This window comes from Hirundo rustica, chromosome 1, assembly GCF_015227805.2.
Source record: "Hirundo rustica isolate bHirRus1 chromosome 1, bHirRus1.pri.v3, whole genome shotgun sequence".
Taxonomy (NCBI): Eukaryota; Metazoa; Chordata; class Aves; order Passeriformes; family Hirundinidae; genus Hirundo; species Hirundo rustica.
In genome coordinates this window covers 83,189,883-83,207,412 of record NC_053450.1, presented here as the reverse complement: position 1 = coordinate 83,207,412, position 17,530 = coordinate 83,189,883, and the positions used below count along the sequence as shown (strand labels likewise).

The window sequence follows — 17,530 nt, the reverse complement described above, 5'->3', positions numbered from 1 at the left end:
TGATGAAAAGTGACTGAGGGAGCTGGGGGTGTTTAGCCTGGAGAAAAGGAGGCTCAAGCGAGATCTTACTGCTCTGTACAACTGCCTGAAAGGGGGCTGTAGGTGGGTGGGAGACGTTGTATTCTCTCAGGCAGCAAGTGACAGGACAACAGGAAATGGTCTCAAGTTGTATCAAGGGGGCTTAAGATTGGATATTGGGAATAATTTCCTTGCAGATAAGGTGATAAAGAATTGTAACAGGTTGCCCAGGAAAGTGGTTAAGTCCTCATCCCTGAAGGTATTTATAAGGATTGTTGGGATATGGTTTAGTTGGTGGAGTTTTCAGTGTTTACTTTAGCAGTTGGAATCAATCATCTTAAGGGTCTTTTCATCGAAATGATTCTGTGATTATCTTCCAGCTCTGTGTTCAGTTCTCAGGAATTTTGGAGTCTTTTACTTAAGCAGAAAGTCTTTCCATTGGTTAGTCTTTTTGATCTTGTAACATGCACCAGTTTGTATTTTCTGCTGTTCTGTCGTTAGCGACCTGCAGAAATCTGTAACTTCATTTATTCTGTAAATTATATATCATCTACTTTGTGTACTCGTTTTTCATGCTTCTCTCCATGCTATGCACTCATTTCCTCTAATCATACACAATCCTCTTTCTGAATTAATTGTGACAGCCCTCAGATTTTAATGCCCTTAAAATGCACCTTTGTTTTGAAAATATTCATGTCATGTCTGTAATAGGAATGATTAGAAAAAATTAGTTCACAAATGGTTGCATGCATAGAAGTCTTTATATCCTGCATTTCTTCTGTTTGTCTTTTCATTCTCATGCAAGAACTGTGCTGTTGATATCATATTTGCGATACTGCTTTACTGATAAATTATACTAATTGCTTATTTCAACCCAGGTGCATCCAAAGTCAATATTAGTGTAGAATTCCTCCTTTGAAACACTGAGAGGGACTGCCATTGCTACAAAATAGAGTTATTGTTTTTTTCAATTTTATTGACATTTTCCCCAGCAGAAAAACATTGTCTGTTTCCTAGGCAGACAGCATCCTTTCTGATATTTTTTACCACATTAAATGTGCCAGACTACAGCATTTAAAAAATCCCATAATTCTTCCTCAAAAGGAAGTGAAGCAAGGCACAACAACTATGCTTGAAAATTGTGTAGCTACTGCTGTTTGGTGAATGCTGGCTGAAGTGGTGTGAAGTGTTTCTTCCTTAATGTAATGAGGCAGAGGGGAAGTGGTGTTTCTTCAATTTTGAAACAGAGTGTTAAATGAAAAGTCACGAACATACAGCATTGTATTCAGTCTTAGCTTCTTGAAATTTGCTGTAACTGGTGACCAGACATTTCTTTACCTCACTTTACCTCACTGCTTAAGTTGAAGACTGGGTTTATGTATTTATTCCTTTAGTCTGGGCAGGACTGTGGAGATAAAAATATGTATTTAATTCAGTGCTTTGATAAGTGAAGGATGGGAAACTATGATTTTTTTTAACTCGTTCAAACCAAAACAGTAAACTAAATGTAACAGTTGGGAAGTGCTTGTATTTTTAGCTCAGTCAGTTGAGTTCTCTGTACACTGAAGTTGAATGTTTTTGCTTATTGCATTTGTTTTTTCAGCATGCAATGATGCTTCCTGTCCTCACCCACCATGTCCGCTACCATCAGTGCCTGATGCACTTGGACAAATTGATAGGCTACACTTTTCGAGATAGGTGCTTACTGCAGGTAAGATATGAAGAGAAAACCCCAGCCTCTTGCTTGTTTGTCTCCTTGATATTACTGAGTTCATCTGTAGTGCTGAAATGCACAGCATTGCCACAGCTTGGATGGACCTGATTACTTGTACTGCAGATCTTTCAAAAGTTTCAGTTTTCCCAAGAGACTTCTAAGTAGAGAAATCTATTGTTCACATAGATATTACACCTACCTTTGCTCCCATGGTAGATCTGGATTTGCTTGTAATGTGTAGCAAGACAAAAATGCAGTTACTGAAAAGACTGTCAAATACTCATTTTTGGGTAAGTTCCTTTATTCAGGTATTTATAGAGAATACAATTTTATTCTGCAGATAAGTGTATGTGCCCTGCTTCTTGTTTTTATAGCCAGTTGTTTTAAAAGAGAATAATTAAAACATTTCCCCTTTTTTTGTATTTGGAGCTAGTGAATAGAAATTTGCAAACTTCTGTTCAGCTCTTGATTTCTGCAAGTACATGATGCATTTTTATTTTTTTTTTAACAAGCAAGGTCAGGAACTGGAGAGGAGAATTTCTTACTCATTTTAGATGAATCTGCCTTTAGATAATCAGCCTTCTATGTTAGTGCATATTTGGAACTGATTACCTCTGTGGCTGATGCTTGACATGGTGGCCCCTTTGCTCTTAGACTTTGCCTGAATTTACTGAAGTAAAATGGGGATTTCTGTTCAGAAGTTCCTTCTGAAGTAAGTGTCATTCTCTCTCAAATGACTGGACTAAGTTCAAAATATGTCAGTTTTTGTATTTCTTTAGAGATTTTACCCCCAAATTATTCTAAAGAAATGTCTCTTCTCACAGTTTTTCTGGTTTCTAGAATTTGTTTTCCATGCCTTTTCCTACTGCAAGTTATATTAAACATTGAACATCTTCTAGGATTTGGTTGTTGGCAGGCTTTCTTTTTATGTCAAAGATAAAAATGCAGTGATGGAAACTTTCAAAATGTTGAGGCCAACACACAAACCAACAAGTAAATTTGAATCAAAAAGAGATGAAAGCATAAAAATCAAGTGTGTAAGCATTAGTCATGTTTGGTTGTAACAAATGTGATTTTTAATGCTATGTCCCTACACTAATTTATTTAAAACCTACAAACATTTCCCATAAGAGGAAGAGCTTTTAAAAAATGTATATAGTATCAGTCATCTGCTTGAGCATTGGCAATGTTAGATGTATAATTCTGCATTGATTGTTACCTATTTTATCATGGGCTATTCTTTTTAAAGTACAAGCAGGTTAAAAAAAGATTGCACAAAGTTATCTAATCAGAAAAGCTGTAATGTGTCATCTAGTCCAGATGGAGCAGAATTTGAGAATGTGCAATTGCAACAAACTTAGTAATACTTTCAAGGAATTAGAAGGGACTTGGAGGAAGTTCCTACTGTTGATTAAATATAACTTTACTCTTTAAATTTTATGCTTAGAAAGCAACAGACAGTGTTCGAATGAATTTCTGAATGTCTTTGCTCACAGTCTGCAGCACCAGTCCTGCATCTGTGTCAGAAGTAACTTTCTAAAGCTTGCATTTTCCTGTGTGTCCTCTTTTTTAGATACAAGTTTTGTGTGCACATACTTTTATACAAGCACAATATTTTGATCTGTGTATATGTGAAAAAGGAGAAAATGTGTGAGTTTGCAGGATGGAGTTCTGAAAAACAAGCTTTAGTTCTATTTCCTGTTGTCATTTCTGCAGTGGTGATGTCAGCAGCAGAGTGAGCTTTCTGGTAATCCTTGGTGGTAAAACAGAGGACCAATCTGTCATTCCTCTTCCATTTGAAGAGTCCTCTATAGTCATGAGGAAAAGAGTTCTTCTGTGATTAACTCTGCCAGGAATAATGCACTTGTTGCTGATTCATTTTTTGAGCTAGGAGAGCTTTATAGATATTTAAGTAATGCAAATACGGGTGGTTGAGAAGCTCTTTTAATTGCTTATATTTTTAATATGAATATTTATAGTTCAGTGTTTGAGTGAATGTATTTTTAAATAAGCAAATATATTGAAATCAGGTCAGCGAAGCTGGTAAGCAAAAGTCTTAAGGCAAATTGACAGTTCATGCTTTTTCTCTTCTAAACTAATTTTTCTTTAAAGAAAAAAAACTATGAAAGTTAATTAGTTAAATTGATGATTGAGCATAAGTGTTGCTTTTTTCTGACATCTGAAATAGTTCACTCCACTTTTAAATTGCTGGAACCAAGTTTCTGGTTCACTACATCACTTTGTAACCTTCCTGCAAACTGAAGAATAACTATCACTGGCTACCGGTCTAAGATAATGTTTTTCTTTCATTTGCAAATACATTTAACACTTTTTTTTTCCTCTATGTATTACACTCTAGCTTGCCATGACTCACCCAAGCCATCATTTAAATTTTGGGATGAATCCAGATCATGCCAGGAATTCCTTATCCAACTGTGGGATTCGACAACCCAAGTATGGAGATAGAAAAGTTCACCATATACACATGAGAAAAAAAGGTATGCTACTTACAGCACTAACATTTTTCTCTTACCTCACACTTAATCAGTAAGAACACCCTTTGTTCCATTATCATTTCCTTGGCCATTGTTCTTTTGGGAGATGCCTTCAGTAAAGGATTTCAATGATTATGCACAAACTCCGGTGAGGTCTTTCTAAAAGGCTGTATTTTGCAAATTAGTCAGTAAGTAAAGAGCTGAGAACAAGCAAGGGTAATAAATGGGAGGATGTATTTGCTTAGATTTTTGGCAAGTACTGTTTTCTTAATTTGCTGCTCAACATGGTGAACAAACTGGAATATATTTTGTAAATGTGTCTTACTAATGTGAACATGTGGTCTGTCTGCTGCAAAATATTCCTCACCCCTTTAAAGTCTATTCAGTGATAATGAAGTAAATTGTTTGTTGCTTATGTAATGTTTAGAATGTCCTTTTCATCCAAAGGTGGTATTTATCTGGCTCCCTGAATGCAAAAATTCAATACTGTTGTAATGGGACTGCGGTCAGTTAGGCAGAGAGCATTGGTAAGGATTATACTTGATGTAATAAACCCTGTAAATAACAGGATAATCTTGTGTACAGCAATTGCAAAGTAACATTTTGAGTAATTGTTTTCTACATTTATTCAAAGTGAATTAGTGACTGTTTACTTAATAGTGCATTGTTTATGTTTCTAGGGATAAACACCCTGATAAATATTATGTCCCGTTTGGGACAGGATGATCCAGCTCCTTCCAGGTAATGAAAATAGTTGTTTGCAAGTAGGGAAGCTGCTGCAGAGGGAGATATTTAATAGAAATCACCAACTCACTGTCACCAACAGCTTTGGCAAATAGTCGAAGCAAAAAGTCATTTTGAATTGACTTTTATATTATGAAAGTGTGCTGAACCTCCGTTAGCAGTGACATAGTAAATGTTTGGTTATGCCTGCAGAAAACGTCTGAGGAAGGTTTTAACAAATAATTCTATAATTTTTGTTGATCCCTGAAATGAGGAGGACTAAAAGACTACCTTTTTGCTTTCTGCAGAATAAAAAATAAGACTTGTTGGTGTTATCAGTGCTATAAATTGGATTCTTCATCATGTTTTCTCACAGTAGTACCTTCCTGGCATGGCACCTTGTTAACAGGAGTGTGGTGCTGAGCATGGGCTTTGCTGATTTACTGTTCCAATTTAAAGACAGATGCAAAACCCATTAATGTAGTAATGCGATAATCTGTAAATGACCACTAAGAATTCTGTGCATATAAATAGAGTTTAAGATGTGGTTTACAGCCACAGGCGCCATATTTAGCTGAAGCTGAATAAACAAAGCTCACAAGGCTAATGCATGGAACAGTTGCATGTGAAATCTCTTAAATGCATGACCTAGATGGCAGTGTGTATTTTAGTCAGCTAGTGCTGTAGCTGGCCCTTTCAAGAGCCGTAATTTTGGAAGAAGATTGGGAATAGGAGAAATTTAGTTCTGCATAAATTATTGTTGCACAGTTCCCTAGATGCTGATTCAGCTAGACCATGCCCTTTTCTCTTCAAGCTTATTCGAGTCCTCTAAAGATAACATAAGGCTAAATTCTTTCGCATTAATTCTTACGAAATAACACAAAAATTTAAAGTCCCATTTCTGAGAGGTGTGTTTTCAGTTATGTTGCTACACAGTGTTGTCGTAGATTTGCTCACACATTACTGTTTTATACAGCAGAGGTACTTGAATTCTTTCAGCCCATAACAGAGGCCTGCTATTTCTGAAGTTGCACTAATTAAATAATTGCTGGAGGAGTGAAAATGGCAATAAAAGCCACCAAACACTTGACAAGGATATTCTGGATTAAAAAAAAAAAAAAAAATCCTGTGGCAACAGCCTCGATTCTGTTACAATCATGTGTGAAATCTGAAATGGTGCTGCTTACTTGCTTTGATGTCTAGAGCAGAAATTTGTATGTATTCAAAGACATGCTCACATTCTTTTTCAGCTGCTTGCCCTTTTAGTCCTTTGAATATAAGCAGGCATACAGCTTGAAGGAAATGAAGCTTTATGCAAAACAAAGGTAAATCAGGAGCAGTGATGAAAGAAAACAGAGGAAATAAAATATTCTAATAACTTAATGACATCTTTGGATTCATCTCCTGTTACAGCCAGTTTTTCTTTTGAGCTCAAAGGAAGTTACAAAAATAAGTCATTTAAGGGTGCTATGAAAAATCCAAGTTCTTACTCTCTGCCATACCAGTGATCTGCTGCAGGGTCATCCTGCCCTGCAGTTGTTGATGTTAATTAGGTGGAGCTCCCCAGTATCATGCACAAGGCTCGGAACAGGCTATTTCAGTCACCTGGTGCCCTCTGATGGACAGAGAAACCTGACTTTGGTGTCAGGGAGCAGTCCTGTTTCCTTTCCCCATTTTTTAAGCTCTGACAATAGCTCAGAACAGAATATACCAAAATTTCGGAGGTGGTGGTGTCAGTCCTGAACTTCACAATTCGCGTAGTTGTTAATCTGTTTGGAAATGATTGTAATCCAGAGAGGGTGGGGGAGGCTGCAGAAATGGCTATCATGACTGATTAGCAATCAACTCTGATTTTTTTCTGTTTTAATTGTGTCGTGTAAATAACCAGCATATATTGCTTAGGTTATGGTGAACTTTAAAATGCCTTTTTCAGGATTAACCACAATGAACGTTTAGAATTTCTGGGAGATGCTGTGGTGGAGTTCTTAACAAGGTAAATGGGGAATTCTTCAGCAGTTCTCACCTTTGTATGTTATTATTACAGCATTGTGTTTATTGAACTTTTCAGTGTCTACTTTCACTGTGTATGTTTGCAGTCCTGCCTGATAGTTAGACCTGCATACCTGCAGACAACTCTCTTGATAATTCTTTCAGTGGTCATGATAAAACAAGAAAGAATACAAAATAAAAAGCTAGAGTTTCTGTTTCGTGGAGTGCAATTTTTAATTGATTTGGGTTAGAGATTATTCAGCTACAGACAAGTTGAACCCTTCATACCCTTGAACAACTTCATATCCTTTTTTTTAAAGGAAAGATATTTTCCTAGCATGTATTTTGTTTCCATGGGTTCTTTTTGTCTAGTTGCAAGGGAGAAGCATTTATGGGTAATGTTGAATGTGTTGCAGTTCTTGTATTTCCAGTGATAAGGGCTGTAGCTTCCATAACAGTTTAAATACTTAGACACAAATGCAATTTATTCAAAAGTAAAGAAAAAACCCATGGTTCATCAAAAATTGCTCCAGTTCTGGCCTGAGTATTTTGAAATGAGTGAACAATACAGGCATATTATTAGTTATCTCCACTGCTCTACCTTACCTTAGTAGAGGCAAACAGGTTGCACAATATAAGGATTATGATCTAAGGATTATGATCTATTTTCACCTGCTTTGTTCAACTGTTTTTAACAGAAGTGTGGTCTTGTTTACTGCTAATTTGCTCTTTAAACCAGTTTGTTACATGAACTGCCTTTATATCACTGTTCTCTACTAGCCATTAGCTACATGATATTAAAAACTATTAGCCTATAAAGGTCTCCACTGCCCTTAAATCTCATGGCCTTTTCTCTCATACAACAGTGCAGGCTGGTAAGATGGGAGACTTGCTGATTAAAATGTCTTGCATTTTTCATTGTCATTGTTCATCAACCATCAGTTCACTTTGTGACCTAACTTTTGTCTCGATTCAGAAAAAAAAATGAGCTCCATTTCTGTTCAATAGAGTATGTAAGCACCTATTTAAGTCTGATTTTTTTTCTGCCTCTCTTAACTTCAGGTGTCTGCTGTTGTGAATTATGATTCTTGATTAGATTGCCTCTAAGTTTTATAGCAGTTTTTATGCTTAAATAATCTTGCATCCATCTGCATTTTTCTCCCTGTGTACTGGCTTAATAAAACATTTTAATAATTAGTGACATGCGTTGCCTTAATTGTGGAATGTTGAAAACCCTCTGTGTGTTAACTTTTTTCAACATGGGTTAGATAGTCACAGATGAAAGTATCCAAAATAATTTATTCATTACTCAGATCTTGATGGGATCAGTGAATTACTTGTTTTGTTTTGTTTCTGTTTTATGAAGTACTTTGCTAGCATGATGACAACGTTAAAGGTTGTTAAAAACCTGTGATTTTTACCTCCTTTGTTGTTGTTGTTGTTGTTGTTGTTGTTTGTGGTATAATGACTTCACACATTTGATAAGTCCAGGCTGTCGTGTTCTGTTCTTTGTTTTCATTGGCACCCGTTAAGGTACTTGAAGAGTTGTGTATAAACCGATAGATACCCTCTTGGCAGCGGCATCTCCCGAAAGCGCTGCGTGCCCACGGCGCGGCGTTTCTCAAGGCTGAGGCTTCCCTTGCGCTCTGTTCCTCAGCATCCTCTAGGTGTCAGCTGTGCTGAGCCCTCTGCTGCTGCTGATGGTCAGAAGCTGAGATGAGGGAACTGCCGGCTGGGGCAGGGATTTAGACATTACGTGCTGCCCAGCAGAGAAAGAGCGCTCTTCCTCCTCTGCTGCCAGCGCTCTCCTGTCAGATAGGATTGGGCATTGTTTGAGTGTTCGTGTCTTTACCTTACTTCAAGCGGAGTTCCACTGTGGGAAGGGACCTGTATTACACACTAGGGTCGGAGGGAAGGGCACAGTTTTCTACAGGTTTATGTGGTGCCTCTTTAAGCATATGTTGACAGCATCTGGTGTGCTTTTTGTTTTGCCAGTGTCCACTTATACTACCTGTTTCCCACTCTGGAGGAGGGAGGATTAGCTACGTACCGCACTGCCATTGTGCAGAACCAGCACCTGGCCATGCTGGCTAAGGTACAGCTCTCTGTGTCTCTGTGTTTCACATCCGTGGCTAGAATACTATGAGTGTCTGGACCGCTTCTTGAGGGAGCTGCCTGCTTTGAACATCACTTTCTTTGCTGTGTTTTGTGTACAAGATTTGGGATACAGATTTCAGTTTGACAGTGGATTTTAAAGATAAAGGAGGAACTTTGTGTTTTCTCCAAAGCATGCTTTTGGGAAAAGTGATTTTTGCAGGCATAAAGATAAGATTTTAGCCTTTGTTGAAGGCATGCTTATGCTTGCCTTTAATTTACACAAGTAATGAAGCTGACAGTAGAACTTCAGTGAAAAAAAAAAAGAATCAAACTTATAAACATGTTTTTTTTAAGAGGACTTTCTGATAGAATATGTAGGGAGAACCTGGCAACAGGAGCTAGAAAAAATGGGGGGGGGCGGAAATTTCATCTGCTCTGTAACCTATACAGCCATTTTCAGGCCCACTGTAGACTGTCAGAAGTACATTAAACAGGGTTTTGAAGAAGACTTGTGTTATCTCCTAGAAAAAATTAAGATGCTTTAGAATTTTGTTTAATTTAGTTCTGTGAACAATGGAGGTTCTTATATTTCTATATATGGTACTGGTGCATGGTATTGTGGTACAGAAAGTTGATTCAGTCTCTTCATAAATAGATAGATCCCTTATTCATTCTTGATTTTGTTAGCTTTTTTCCTTAAGGAACAGTCTGAGGCTTACTGATGTAGTTGATTATGCTGCACATGTGCACATACTACTGTCCACTGCGTACTGCTGATAGTTTTCAAGCTGCTCTTTTAATCTTTCCTCTCTATAATCACACAGTGCCCTAAACAAGCATATCCAGTCTTGGGATTTTGGCAAAAACTGCAGGATTTCTAACACAACATCTTTTTGGTCAGCTCTCAGGAGAGGCATAGGGTAGGCAGTGAACACAATAATTTTATTTCACATCGTTCTTTATTAATTTAGCTAAGCATGACTTGATTGAAATGTTTCATATCAGGGCTTTGTTTACAAATACAGTATTTACAAATACAGCCTGACATTTGAATTCATGATACTATTTTGTATATTTTATATACTATATACTATTTTATATATTTTTGTATATTTTATATACTATAACCTGCGTCAGGAAAGCTCATATATTCTTCAAGTCTGTTCACAACCTTTACCATTGTACAAGGACAATTTTTGAAAGCTTTTATTGCAATATTTTAAAAACTAGATACAGTATATTCCCAATTTTCCAGCTTACCTTTTGTTCCTCTCATGTTTCTTACGTGATGTTCCTGGTTTCAATCCCCTGCAATGTCATGTTGCATTCAGTTCACTTAATATAATTCTCAGCTTCACAATGTCTCTTGAACTTGTGGAATGCTGTTCATAATTAAGGATGAAATGATGAATATAAAAAGTTTAAATTTTATATAAAACAATTAATATTCTACTCTTATGTTGACTCTAGCAAGTGCTCACTCTGCGTTATAAAGTGTGGTGGAGCACTGTAAGTGGTAATTCACAGTGTTCTGGAGCAGTGAACAGGCTGTCATTCATTGAAAATGGAAAACTTATTGGCAATTGAAACATGCCTAAACCATGCACCTCAAACAACCTAATCTCCAGCTTTACTTCTTAAATATACTCTGTGAGGATGAAGTTCAAAGTTAACAAGAAATTAATCAGTAGAAGCTTAAACCCAACTGGGAAGAGCCCGTTGTCATACAAACTTTGCGAGATGCACAAATCTCTTCTTTAAAAATCCCAGTAATGGTTTTGTGTCAAAAAGACAAATACGTAAAGAAAATCTAGGAGCTCCTGCCTGCATTTCTATAGCAGAATTATCATATATTATAGAAAATATCTGGCTTACTACCTGAGATTTTGACTGGCAAGCAGAGCTTTAGTTCAGGCAACAGATGAGTGTTAACAATGCACTTTTGAAAGGAAGAAAGAAGCTAGGTGGCACTGCAGATTAAAATATGAGCCTTCTCTTGCAGTGCCCAGAGGCTACCACCTGTGGATGGTCTTAGAGGAAAAAGCCAGATGTTCAATGAATTGTGGCTACCAGAGTTCCTATTCCTCACTGTTCTGCTTTAGCTTCTTTTGGTTTGATAATTCTAGTTTTATTGTGGCATCACACTCCAGTTGTTTACCTCTGATAAACAAGGGAAATTTTTTAATTTTAGCTTGTGTCTAAACTGAAACTATGGAGAAAAGCGTCATAGTTCCTTCAAAACTAGTAGCTGCGTGCTGACAGTGTAATTGAACTTTAGTTACTAAACTGGTACTCTTGTATCTCTAAAGCCATGGTTTTAACTCTTTCTCCATATCTTGCAGAAGTTGGAACTAGAACGATTCATGCTCTATGCTCATGGTCCAGACCTTTGCAGGGAGTCAGATCTCCGCCATGCCATGGCCAACTGCTTTGAAGCCCTAATAGGTAACAAGTTCGCATTTGTGTGTGCACACAGTCATGTTTTACATGTGTCTGTGTGCAGTGTTGACTGTGATGAAGGAGATGTGGGCCTGTTGAGTAGTGCTAGGAGAAGTAGGCTTCTTACTTCATCTCTGTCCCTTCCCCTCTCCTGTACATATGCCATGTGTATAAACACAATGAGTGTGTAATACAACCGTGTAAATATCAACTTCCAAATCCTGGCTCCCACACACTGAAGGTGCAGCTGTTTCATATCACTACAGAACTCCACCTCTCCTGTGCCAACATTGCTTGTCATCTGCCCCCTGTCCGAGGGGAGCAGTTCAGTCACCATGGCCTGGTAGAAGATAAGCGGGTTCTCTGCTTCCAATAGTGAATAGACCTACAGCCTCAGCCCTGAATTTTAGAGTGCAGATTGCTTCTTGAATGCATCAGGTAATTCCCAACTGAGTCACCAGACTACTTTGTCTGTGCCCTGCTAGCCTTCTGTGAATTTGCAAAGTAATATCTTTTAGTCTTTGCATTTTTCTTATAGGTAAAAAGCATGGCAATATGCCATGACTGGTGTAATAAAGCTACTCTCTGGCTGAAGGTGAAGGAGAGTTGTGTCAAATTTGCTACTGGGTGCTAAAATGCTGATTAGTGACTGGCTGCACTGGTCCATAGGTTTGTATGGCAGAGGATATCAGGGTGTGGCCACAGTTTACCAAGCAGGAGGGTGGAAATCTCATTGGTTACATCTCCACAAGCTCTATTTTAAATAGCATATTTTTATGAACCTTTACTTGAGTACACAAAGCAAGTTAACCTCACTGGTTTGACTCCATATTCATCGAGATGTACTGTACAAGTTACTAGCTGTGGGAATGGTTTAGCCCTGATGCAGGTCTTTATGTACTACACGAGCTCCTAAAGCATTTTGTACTGCTTTGAAAAATAGATCACAGTTTGCTTAGATGTCAACAGTTCTGTGCATTCTGCCTGGGGCCAGATTGCATTTCCTCTTATCAAGAAATAAGAGTTTTCTTTTTAACTCTGTTTTGCTTTCCATGAACACTTTGATCTTTAATTTAAAAATAAAAAACAAACGGAAGAGGAACACTAGATATGTATCTGTGTCTTTGTTCATAGGCTTCAGCTTGTCTAGAATGTAGCGATGAAAACTATTTGGCAAGCATTGAGATTTGCTGAGAGAGCAGGCTTGCTGTTTAACCTCCAATACAAAGCTGTTCAGAAAGTTAATTGAGCAGTAAGATTTTGTCAGTGCCGTAGCTAAAATCTGTGAGCTTGTTAAGGGACTATAAAAGTATATGTAGGGTCTGGAACTCCTACTTGAGGCTCTTTCATAAAGTCTGGTGCTTCATCACAAAGTCCCTGTGATGAAAATGAAAAACAGAAGTATGAACAGGCTGCCTGGCAATTGTTTAAAATTTTGTGCCGTCATAATATTCCTCTGCAAAATTAGTCTTATAAACCCCAAAACAAGGAGTCCAAAGTAGTTGACCTAGTGAGGAATCAAAGGGGAAAGGGGAAGGGAAAGGCGAGGCAAATCATGTTCTTCCTCTGTGTGGGAGCGTGCACTCCTTTCTCTGTGATCTTGGTGTAGCTGTGTATTCCATTTGTTTTTATGATTACAATAACTAGTGTGAGATTTTCAGAAGCTCTGCTGTAAAGTGAATTAAAGGACAAAATGTTGATACTAAATTTAAGAAGAGCCTGTGCAGATACAGAGTATATAGGGTACACCCAAAAATATAATATGTTACGACAAGTTTTGAAGAGCTTGTTACTGATGGACATGTGGAGAGGGCTAGTGAGGGCTGTGTGTGAAGTTAAAAAAAAAAAAAAACACAACCCAAAAAAAACCCCACATAGTCTGCAGAACATGAGAGACATGCAGAGATCCTGTTTCCAGTTCAGACAATAAATTACTGTGATACCAATAAGGAAGAAAGCTCGGGAAGACCTTGAGCTTTGCAGTAGTCCTGACACATCATTTATATGCAGAGTGTAATCTTGTTGGAAGTATAGAATAAATGGCAATTATTTGCTAGTTATCGAAGTGCATTTCATGGGTTTCCCTGTCTGCAAACATTGTTGTTGTGGTTCATCCCCAGGCAGTGGCCAAGCCCCACACAGCCACTCACTCACTCCTCCACCAGTGGGATTGAGGAGAGAATCAGAAGGGTAAAAGCTGGAAAAGTCATGGGTTGAGATAAAGACAGTTTCATAAGGAAAGCAAAAGCTCTGCACACAAGCAAAACCAAACAAGAAATCATGTCACTGCTTCCCCTGGGCAGGCAGGGCCCTGTCACATATAACAGTGACTTGGGAAGACAAACACCATCACTCCAAGCATACCCCTTTCCTCCTTCTTTGTAGTTTATATACTGAACATGATGTCACACAGTCTGGAATATTCCTTTGGTCAGTTTGGATCACCTGTCCTGGCTGTGTCTCCTCCCAACCTCCCAAGCAGTTCTTAGTCTCATCTCCAGTGTGGCAGTACCAGAAGCAGAGAAGGCTTTGGCTTTGTGTGAGCCCTACTCAGCAATAACAAAAACATCTCTTGTATTATCAACCCTGTGTTCAGCAAAAATGGAAAACATACCCCTGTACTAGTCACTGTGAAGGAAATTAACTCTGTCCCTGCTGAAACCAGCATAATTGTATAGTTAGCTGTTTCCTGGAAAGTACTTTTGGAAATATATTGCGTCTAGGTTAAACTTTGCTCTTTGGATGTATCATTTCCTTTCACTGATATAATTATTTCAGGTTTTTCTTTGCATTTTATGACTGTTGATTTATGCTGGTATTTAATGTGCTTTAAATTTCTCCAAAAAATAGATGTTGCTATAGAAAACATGCTTTTAAAAATGAATGTGTTGGAGATGAAGAAGTCCGAGATCTTTGACTTTATCATGCTTAGTAATTTTCTAAGTACTAGTTGCATTATTGACCTTTGACATATTGGTCCTCTCATGTAGGAGCTGTTTATCTAGAGGGAAGCCTAGAAGAAGCAAAACAATTATTTGGGCGTTTGCTCTTCAATGAAAAGGTATTTATGTGCTTACATGGTTTGATTTCCAGTTCAAAAATAACTTGATGTGATTCCCTGTTCACTGTTTTACTTAAGGATCACAAATGAACAGAAATACTGTTTTCTGTCGTTGCTGGAAATTGAATTAGGACAACAAGCTCTACTGATCCAGGCAAAAAAAAAAAAAATTATGTTTTCTCAGGTGTGCTTTAGGTTGCTTGGCTTTGGTAGGGAAGGGTGGAGTGGTGTGGGAAACCTGACGGCTTCCACTGAAAATGCTGCTCTGAAAACAGAAATGGGTGCTGCGGATCCAGGCGTCAGGCTCTGAGGGAATTATGCACATCGAGCAACTATTCTGTTTCACCAGTTAAATCATCCTACCCTAAAAGCTTTAAACATGTGTATTTTGAAAATAAAAAAAAAAAGGGGTGTTTAATTCAGCATTTACCCAATTGCACAATTACAGTGTGCAAGAATAGATCAGGGTATATCTTAGATGACTGTTAGCTAGAACATGTGCTGTATAAAGATGAAGTAGCCACCAGTGGGACAGCACACGTGGGAGTGGTGAGAGGATGAATTGTATATTATTTTCCTTCCTCTATGTCTGTGAAATGACAAAGCTTATTAGAAATAAAAGTATTTGGAAGCCTGTTGTAACTCAGTGTTTATTTGTTGCTCAGTGGCTGTAGTGAAGGAAGCCTTTATGAAATAGAAGAAAATAAGTGGGGTTTTTTTTCTTTTTCAGTCCTTGCCTTTGGAGAAGTCAAACTTGCTACTGAGGAATACTTGCAAATAAAGTTAGTCCTGAGGCTTGAACAAATCTTTTTCTTCTTTTAACCACTTTTTATGTGGTTCAAGGATTTTTCCACCTCTTTGACACAAGCTAATTGGGAGAACTACAGGCAGTTTGAACAGCAAATACACGATTTTAAAAATTAGTTTGCCAGCACTATTGAATTTGCAATAAGCAGAGTCAGCATCTGAAATAGTTCAGTATTTCAAGTAATGACATTTTATTTAGTACTGTGGAATTTGTTAAATTACTCCCTTGAGCATTAAAGGCATCTCTCAATGTTTGCAGGACCTGCGGGATGTATGGCTTAATTATCCACTACACCCACTCCAAGTAAGTATATGCCTTTCTGTAATAAATTTCACAGTTCTGTTTTATTTTCAGGGATGCTTTTCCATAGGTTTCCATTGTGATGACATCTCAGAAATTGTGCTAAAGAAGAGCCAAAGGAATATATATATATGATTTCCTTTGTGTTTGGCTTATGGTTTGTTTGGTTGGGTTTTTTAAGTAAGTAGTGAGTTTCTGCCTCTCTGAGAATCAATCATTCACCTTTCCTTGGCTCATGTTTGTTATATAACATTTGCCTATACAATAGATCTAATGAGAGCTTCTCATTTTGACAATCTATGAACATATTTTCTTAATCTGAAATTAGGACCGAAACCTTAACAGTAGGAAGGCACATTAATGGAATGCCATAAAAGTTTTGATTCTATTTTGATTTTGTGTGTGTGTGCCCGTGCAATGATAGTATGGCTGTTCCAGTGATTCCAGTAAGTTTAATACCTCTTAAACACTAAAATTATAAAGGTGTCTGAAGGGTAACTTATTCTCCATGTATCAAAGGATACAAATTCACAAGCTATGAGTTTATGAGGCTGGAAGTTGGGAGGTTGATGTCCCAGCCCATTCTCCCTTACTGAATTCTTGGGCAGACATAGAACAGGTGTCAGAGCCTCTCTGTACTGTAGCTCCTTGTCTTCAGTGCAAGCAGGAGCGTGCAAGGGTGCTGCAAGAACAGCAGTGAGTGCACAGCCAAAGTCTCCAGCGACACATCAGTGCAAGAATTTTTACAACCACATCCCTCTGAGGGATATTATACAAAGTACTCTTAATAGGAAGATAGCATTTTGAGATTCAGCACTGGCTGTCCTGTGTGATGGCACACACAGCTCCAAAGAAGATTGTTCCTACTCTGAATTTCTTTCTTTTCTCTTTATTTTAATCTTTTCAACCCTGCTTTCACAAAGAAGATTGCACTCTGCTTAGAAATTTGCAGCAGTCAGTGTAGGAAACTTAAAATTTTTTGCTACTACCTTGACTTGTGCAATGAAAATAGTTTTCTTGCACATGCCAAAACCATCCTAGGAGGTTTTTCCAGTAGGTGAAACACAGGCAGCTCAGGCTGGCCTTTGGGCACAGCTAGCCTGAAAAAAAAAAAATTTAAAAAATGTTAAAAATCACTGTAACAATATGCCAGATAAGATCCCAGTCAGTTAAAAAAAAAAAAAAAAAAAAAAAGCTCTGGGTGAGATAACAGTTACAGATCTTTAGTTCTGTATATTTGGCAGTAGCCAAGTCTGTAGAAATGGTTCTAAAAATAATTAGTGGTCATCTGGATATATATGGACTCTTTAAAAAGAGCCAACATGTAGACAACTCCTGCCTCACAGATGTATGGGAAGTTTTAGGAGACAAAACAGCATGTGATAATGCAGATGATACTGTCTGCTGGGTTTCCTGAGAGGCTGTTGGAAAGACAGTCAGGAAAGGCTTTTAAAATTTTTATATTTTTCCAAGAAGCAATTTTAAAAAAGCAACTCCAGTGAAAAATGCCAGTTCCCTAGCAGATTTAAAGGAATGGCTGAAACATAAGAAATGGAGAACAGGAGGGAAATGACCACATCTTGCAAGGAATGGTGATCACTGGCAGATTTCCCTTGGGATCTTTGCTAAAGTACAGACTGTTCTCATTGACAGCCTAGGGAAGAGGATGAGCAGTGAGGTGGCAGATTGTTGACAGTACCAAATTATTTCAGGTAGCAGGGACAAGAGCAGAGTGAAGAATTGCACTCTGGTTGTGAGAATGCAAGGGTGACTCATTGTGGAGTTTAAAAAAGCAGAAGAAAATATGTGTAGGTAAATAGACAGGGCTGTGCATGAGGAAGCAAAAAGCAGTCTCAGCTCCACATGCAACTGAACTCCAAAATGAC

At 37.9% G+C, this 17,530-nt stretch overlaps 1 protein-coding gene across 5 annotated transcripts in view; it reads left to right on the top strand.

Moving 5' to 3' along the window:
* The window catches only part of DROSHA (drosha ribonuclease III), a 73,394-nt gene that overhangs the window by 41,927 nt on the left and 13,937 nt on the right, over positions 1–17,530 (top strand). For 4 of the 5 annotated variants that reach the window (XM_040064872.2, XM_040064890.1, XM_040064881.2 and 1 more), the window contains 8 exons: positions 1,622–1,729; positions 4,092–4,230; positions 4,908–4,968; positions 6,884–6,943; positions 8,935–9,034; positions 11,379–11,481; positions 14,466–14,536; positions 15,603–15,647. In XM_040064872.2, the coding sequence (XP_039920806.1) occupies positions 1,622–1,729; positions 4,092–4,230; positions 4,908–4,968; positions 6,884–6,943; positions 8,935–9,034; positions 11,379–11,481; positions 14,466–14,536; positions 15,603–15,647 (687 nt within the window). The remainder of the gene's footprint in view (positions 1–1,621; positions 1,730–4,091; positions 4,231–4,907; positions 4,969–6,883; positions 6,944–8,934; positions 9,035–11,378; positions 11,482–14,465; positions 14,537–15,602; positions 15,648–17,530) is intronic. The other variant, XM_040064898.2, reaches the window with a different exon arrangement.